At 42.7% G+C, this 7595-nt stretch overlaps 1 protein-coding gene across 1 annotated transcript in view; it reads left to right on the top strand.

Annotated features, from left to right (window-relative positions):
• tmem104 (transmembrane protein 104) overlaps positions 1 to 7595 on the top strand; it is a 47552-nt gene that overhangs the window by 28025 nt on the left and 11932 nt on the right. Inside the window, exon 9 of the mRNA XM_031861990.1 lies at positions 824 to 917. Within this exon, the coding sequence (XP_031717850.1) occupies positions 824 to 917 (94 nt within the window). The remainder of the gene's footprint in view (positions 1 to 823; positions 918 to 7595) is intronic.

The raw sequence follows: 7595 nt of genomic DNA, 5'->3' as shown, positions 1-7595 counted from the left end.
GAGGAGGAGGAGGAGCAGGAGGAGCAGGAGGAGGAGGAGCAGGAGGAGCTGGAGCTCTGATTGCAGCTCTTGATAAAGAAAAGTATCTGAGAGGCAATCAGAGCGGACTCAGCAGTGGATTGACCTGTTTATCTCCTATCCTTCATCTCTCAGAGGGCTGATGGGATTTTTTTAAAAGCAGACGCGTCTCCGCTGGCGTTTCAAAATGACACGCCGGGTGAAGTAAAGACTATTAAAAAGTGTGATAATACCACAGTGGTGAAGCCGAGTGTGCCTTCTTTCCAACTTATTGATTGAGTTCTACTTATTGAACTCAGTTTATAATAATAATAATAAAACATTTTATATAACACTTTAAAAGGTACTCAAAGACACTTTACATGGTAAAAACAGAAACAATAAATATATATTAATATAAAACAGAGAGAGAGCAGATTCTCACATTAAAGAAGCTGAAACAACACAACTTACAGGATTAATTGATTATTAAAGTTATTCTCTCACTGATTAATCAACTGTTTCAGCTCATGTAACACGCCAACACACAACCACAGTAATAAAAACGTTTCTTTACCGTTTCAGAAACGTTTGATGAAACATGAGAAGCATCTCAAAGGGAGGATTGTACAATGTTCTTAATATTCTGTGTCCTGTAAATCTAACTGACATTTACGGCGTCATGGGCGACGTTTAGCCGTTACTGCCTCTGTTTATTATGGGAGGGTGAAGGAAGCTTCCTCAGCTTCACATGGACGTGAGTCACTCTGTGATAGTGTGTCTCATACATCAGTGATGAACTCTTCCTCTCTGTCTCCTCCTGCAGTGCGTCTTCACGCTTCTTTTGGGTCCTTTCACCTTCTTCAACGCCCAGAAGACCAAATACCTCCAGATTCTCACCTCACTCATGCGCTGGATCGGTAAGGTTGACCTTATACAAATATAAAGTGTATAAGAAATGATATGAACACTAGAGCTCAATAGAGACTAAAATAGGAAATGAATATTGAGTGATATTGAAAAGTAGTAAAAAGTTATATTGCACGTAGTATAATAATAATAATAATGAACATGAAATTGAGATGTAATATTGCAGATGATGTGGTTATTATTGTAGGAAGTGTCCGATGATTTAGCTGTCCTTCCTTCCTTCCTTCCTCTTTCCCTTTCACGATGTCCCTTTGGTTTCTTTCTGCCTCCTCCTTTTCTCCCGATGTATATATTTCCATTTTCTCCTCCTCGTCTTCCTCCCTCCCTCCTCCCTCCTCGTCTTCCCCCCTCCCTCCTCGTCTTCCTCCCTCTCTCCCTCCCTTCTCGTCTTCCTCCTCATCTTCCTCCCTCCCTCCCTCCCTTCTCGTCTACCTTCCTCCCTCCTCGTCTTCCTCCCTCCTTGTGGCTGCCATGCTCAGGTCTGTCCATCATGGTTTCGGTCCTGCTCTCTGTCTTTGATTCTCATTTCCTCTCATTCCTCGGGCCTGGCATGGCCTGACAGCCCGTCCCAAGCTTGATTGGACCGTCACTCACAGGGCAAAAAAATAAACCGCCCGTGCCGGAGCGCCGCTGTTAAAATCACAACGCCACTGAATCATGCCGCCGCCGCTAGCTAGCACGTTTAAACGGCACACAAACACAGCAGCATCCACACACACTGTCCACAGCACAGAGGTTACTGAGCTGCTCCTTCACTCCTCTTCCTCGGTCTTCACCTTCCTGTGAGCTGCTGCAGAGTTCACTTACAACACTGATCGATAATCCAACAGCCAAAGAAATGAAGGAAAACCACCCAAATAGCCAACATGAATAATCAGAATTACCCTCTGACTCCGTGCTGAGATCCTGTTGTGTAAAGACACTTTGAGCTGCTTCTCGAGGACAAGAGAAGATATTACTCTGTTAGACGACGTCTCTTTTCAGACATGTTGTGTTTTGACAGCTACAAGGTGTTTCCTGTGATGTAAAGTGATGTTCTGCTCTCATAAACGCTGTAACGCACTGCAGCAAAATGGCTCCAGCCTCCCTCAGTACTCCCCCGTTCACACGCCGATGCCTTTCAGATCAAACGTTTGGTGTGTTTTGCAGGTATTTTATTGCAGCTTGAAATAACGTAAAAAACCTCAATTCATCTGCTGCAGGCTTTTGAGTTTGTCTTTCCACTAAATGACTCGTGAATTCAAGCTGATCACAGCCGCTGTTCTCCAAATTAAGAAAACTGTAAACTACATTTTTGTGTTTCTGGGTCTGTGGAGCTGTTTTATTTTGAAATCCTCTACAGACATGAGACCCCTCCAACCCTCCTGGCCTTTACTCTCCACTTCCTGTATACCCTGAGCTGCCCTGCGAGGCGGCGTGTCGTGTTTGGATGTCGGGGTTGGCAGCTGGCCGGTGTGCCGGTGTGTCGGGTCCCTGCCCCCCCGCCCCCTCGGCTCTGGCCTTGTCACCATCGTTGCCACTCAGCTGTTGTCACCTTCTAGTCCAGCGAGCCCTGTTTTTTAACACCAAACATGAGTGATGGTGTGTGGCTGCGCTGCCTCTAACATGCTGGGATTGTGGATGGAGTAGCCATGAGCCCGGGTCGGTGTGAAACCTTCAACCCACCTTTCTTTTGTGTCGCTCAGGACAAAAATAATTCCAATGGAAGTCAATTAGGATCATTTTTCTTGGTGGACACAGGACTAATACACTAATCCACATGATAATACAACGGTCAGACCAAGTAATAAATACTACTGACATGGCATTAAATATAACAAAAATAACACTCATGGACCTGCACACCAGGGTTTTCTTGTTGTGGTTTTGTTGCCTAAACCTATAACGTACGTAGTTATTTTAAGCCCAACCATGATGTTGTTCTAAACCTAACTACGTGGTTTTGTTGTCTAAACTTAACGACGTGGTTTTGTTTTTAGGGGTTAAGACGCCGGACCCTGAACTTTCGGGAGGGTTCACCTCGATACCGTGGTATTGATCCGTCGATACTCACAAGCTTATCATTTGATATCGATTCCTTTAAAACAAACGTGAGGCTGCATCACTTTCAAATGTTGTCACTACTTTTTTAAATTGTTTTTTTCGCTGTTTCTTTAACGGCGTAAAAATGCCTTAAAAATACATTGAAAAAATGTATTAAATGAACCTATTAATATACATAGAACAAGCCCCTCTTCACATATTCTCCCTCATATATACATGTGGACCAGATACACTGAAGGACTCGATCATTTGTCCATCATTCACTTCCTCTTGAAGAGCTTGTTAACCTTTGTCTCTTTTCAGCACCGAGTAACAACGGATGAATGTAGTAACACACATCGTTACTCACCGAAGCACATTAACCTTTTTGATGAAGCATTTCTTAAATAAATTTTTTAAGCATGTGACATTTGTGAATTTAAACATTTAACCGTGTAGCACTGCTTTAAGATGAGATCTCTGACATTGGTGGCGTTGTTTATTATTGCACTTTTAAACATTTACAGCCATTTACAGTATATTTTGAATAAATTAGAGACTGCACAAAAATCTGCATACTGAAAAATAAACCACATATATAATAATAATAATAACTTTATTTATATAGCACCTTTAAAAACAATTTTTAAAGTGCTCTGACAGAAACAAAAGCAAATAATAACAATAACAGAAAGCTCAGTGAGTCGTCGATACGATAAAAATAAACTAAGAAATACAAAAAAATACAAAAGAAAAGAAAATAATAAATTAAAAATAATTTAGTAAAATCAACAAATAAAACAGAAAAGCAACGAAATCACATGAAAGCCAGTGTGTAAAAATGTGTTTGAAGAAGTGATTTAAAAGAGATTTCTGATTCTTATGACCACAGCAGGATACATACAAAATACTGTATAACTTCCCCTGCACATGTTGGGGATGGACGTATTAAAAAGGTAAACGCTGTTGCAACCACTGAAAGCAGGAGGAGTCATTACACATCAGCTCTCCGGAGGATCGCCTCTTAAACACCGACAGCAGCAGAGAGCTCCCTAATTGATATTGAGTGGTGTGAGAGGAAGGGAATAAGTTAACGCTCAGCAGACTAGTATTAATCACATCCGTCCGTCTCTCCGGGGAGGGGACGTTACTGTCTATATTGACTGTTGAGTCAGTGACTCGTACTGCAGATCTGTGGCTGTCGCGTTGATGTCAGATTTTGTTTCTGGTGTTCTTCGATGAAACGGTTTTGTTTACGTTATCTTTTGGAGCGATGAATAAATGACCCGAAAATGCTAAATACTCACCAAATATGATATTTCTAGGGCTTTTATTGTGAAAGGAAAGAAGGAGCGTATTTGACTACGAAGCCTCCGAACTTATATAAATATAAAATATATACGCGCAGCTTTAATCTCAGTGCGACAGATTAAGACCCTTTTTAGCCACTTTATTTTTGTTTTGTGTTAGAAAAGTTATTTACTAATGTTGGTTGTTAAAGTAAGTCATACCTTCTTTACTAATAAAGGCATTGTTATTATTATTATTAGTAGTAGTAGTAGTTGTATTGTCTTTATTATTATAATTATTTGTATTATTATAAAGACTGTACATACCCGTAGTTTTAGTATTTAATTCTCTTACAATGTTGAATCAAAGTAGAGTTAATGTGACTTTTTTTATTTTACACTTTCTCCTTAAAAGTTCTTTTTCTTTCCATTAATGTCCAGACATCCACATTAAATCCCCTTTTGATTCAGTTTTGTAAAACAATGAATCTTCCACGGGGGGACGAATAGTTTTTACAGCTGCTGTACTTAAAAGCCGTGCTTGTATTCACGTACATCGTATAGTTATATAGCTTTGTTTTCCCGTGTTTAGATATAAACTCTTAAAGATTATATTTGAGAACACAAAAACATGTAATATGAAATACGTGTTCCTCCTCCTGCAGCAGGAAATAATACCTGTAAGTTAAAGAGCGGTCGCTTCACTGATCCATGGGACTCTCCATCCATCTCATGCGCTCTCTTTACTACAACAGCAGCTGAGAAACGGCCCGCAGGGATCTCCACAGCTGCCCAGTGCCATTTTAAAATGGGAGCGCGATTGAAGGTCGGGGGGGGGGGGTCATGGGGCCAGTAGAGTTTGTCCACAGCTTGCAGCTCTCAGGGAGGACGGTGACATATGAGCTAGTCTTAATGAACCAAACACAGTTCAGAGGTCCTGAAAATGACATTTACAGTGAAAAATCCCTTTAGATTGGAAAACAATCCTCCTCTTCTGTCTTCATGTGACGCTCCTGTTGTCAGCCGAGGATGAACGCATCTTTTTGAGTTTAACTGAATAGCCACATGATCACAGCCACTTTCTCTGCTCTCACTTCCTGTTTTGGGGGGTTTGTCTTTAGTGGCCCCGTCCTTCATCCCTGCTTTGTATCGACGTCTCTTTGAGTAATGAGAAGTCTGACTTGCTGCTGAGATGAGTTCCGGGGTGATTAGAGGAATGTCTGCCTTTAGTCTGAGAGCGTGATCAGTAGCATCTGTTCCCCAGTGAGGAAGCTTTTAATTATGGTCGCTGACCTCCTTGTTTACAGAGAATCACATTCAGCCATGTGTTCACACTCGTTATCTGTTGGTTGAAACCTTGAATCTGTGAACCTCTAACTCTGCTTTAAACCCGTGCAGCTGTAATTTATTTTACATAATTCCAGCAGTTTTACCCTAAAATAAAACAGCTTTCAGTTCAACTAATTCTGTATATTATATTCAGACATAATGATAAATGAAACCAACCACACCGATTCAGTGCATCGCTGTATGTTGGATATCATTTTTAACTATATCATTTCTTTATATGGTTCATTTTTCTTGCGTTGTACAGAGAAACGTCTTCTCTGTGGATAACGTGCATGTCTCCAGCTCCGCGGCTGCATGAGCAGACTAATTGATGTTTGCATGAAGCCGTCAGACGATGTCGTGGAGTTCGGCTCTTCTTTGTGAACCCGAGCTGCAGTGCCGAGTGCACAGCCGACCGCTGTGCTGCTCTGTGCTGTGTTTGCTGATAGTCCTATCTGAGATCACACGAGTTGTTACGAGGCAAAGCAGCCACTTATCACCCAGTCGCCAACCAAGAGAAGACACAGCAGCCCGCTAGCGCCCCGGGTCCTGAAGGGTTTTTTCAAGTGAGTGAGCTCTTCTCCGCAGCAAGAACTCCTGAAACCCCGGCGAGAGCCGGGCGAAGAGCCAGGGCTGCTAATTAGCTAAGAGGTTATCCAAGAGCGCTCCAGAAGCGTCTCTCTTAATTAATGATGGGATGATTGCTGTGCTCTGAAAACCACTAGAGGCGTACATGTTTAAATTAGCAAACATAAAGAGAAAACACGAGTGCAGTGGTACCAGAACCTCGCGTCGCATTAGAGTGTTTCCTCACAGTTTAAACAGAGAGAAACATTAAAGCAGCTAAGAGCCGGCTGGTCTCAAACCAGCATTCGTAGCTATGTCTACGAAAAATAAAGCGCCGTAATTTGTAGATATCCCATGAAAATGTAGTATGTTATACACGTAATCTTGAACGAGGAAGTATGAAGGCCGCAAAAACCCACACAGGGTGATGGAGGGGAGGAAGATGGGTCCGCTGTTCTGTTCCATTTTAAGTTTAAAGGCCTTTACGCACCCGGGCGTGATGATTAATGACATGAAAATGCGAATACTTTGCATAAAAACCCTGCTTACCATCTCTTCCATCTCACAAGTTGAGTCAATACAGAAGTGTCTTAAAGCTGCATTCTCTCTAGTGTCCAGCAGGGGGCGACTTCTCTGGTTGTATAGAAGTCTATGACAAAATGACTCTACTTCTCTCTTGATTTATTACCTCAGTAAACATTGTAAACGAGTTTATGGTCTCAATCTCTAGTTTCAAGTCTTCTTCAATACAGCATGATGTTCATTTAGTACATTATGGTCCATTTAGAGTCAAACGGACCATAAAGCAGGGGATGCTTTAGGGCGGGGCTACACGGTGATTGACAGGTCTCCACCAGAGACGTATACGGCGTCTCTACGTCACTCCTCCTCAGTCCTAATATGGTCACTTCCTGTTGCAAAAAGCCAAGATTGTGACGGCCAAAACGCCGACTTCGAGGCTTCAAAACATCAGTCCACAAACCAGTGGGTGACGTCACGACTACATCTACTTCTTATATACAATCTATGGTCTAATGCGTCCAATGTGCCCCTCAACCTGCATCTTCCTCTCGCTCCGTCGCACATGAGATCGATCACCTCTCACCTTCTGCCATTTCCTCCTCAACAACCAAGATAACTTCTGAAGACTCCTCGGCTCTGTTTTGCCACCAGGTAGAAAGCAGCAGCTGTGAGGAGGGTTTGTTGAAGTCGAAGCGTTCCCTTTACGAGGTCGTTGCTGTCCCCCCCGTCCAGGCGATATAAATCACAGGACTCTGCAGGATGGACGGCCGCTTAGCTACGTGGACGTGATATGTGGCCGTTTGACACCGGCTCAATTTACTCATTTCCTGTTGCGGTGCATCAATTTGAAAGTGTATGTAATCACCATATCCTGACCGATATCTGCAGAGGTTAATGGCTCATCCCGGGGGGGGGGGGGGGGGGGGGGGGGGGGGGGGG

Source organism: Anarrhichthys ocellatus, unplaced genomic scaffold (genome assembly GCF_004355925.1).
Source record: "Anarrhichthys ocellatus isolate YVR2014 unplaced genomic scaffold, GSC_Weel_1.0 scaffold26, whole genome shotgun sequence".
In the NCBI taxonomy this organism is placed as follows: domain Eukaryota; kingdom Metazoa; phylum Chordata; class Actinopteri; order Perciformes; family Anarhichadidae; genus Anarrhichthys; species Anarrhichthys ocellatus.
Note: the sequence above shows the minus strand (reverse complement) of the source record. Positions and strands in the feature narration are given on the sequence as shown.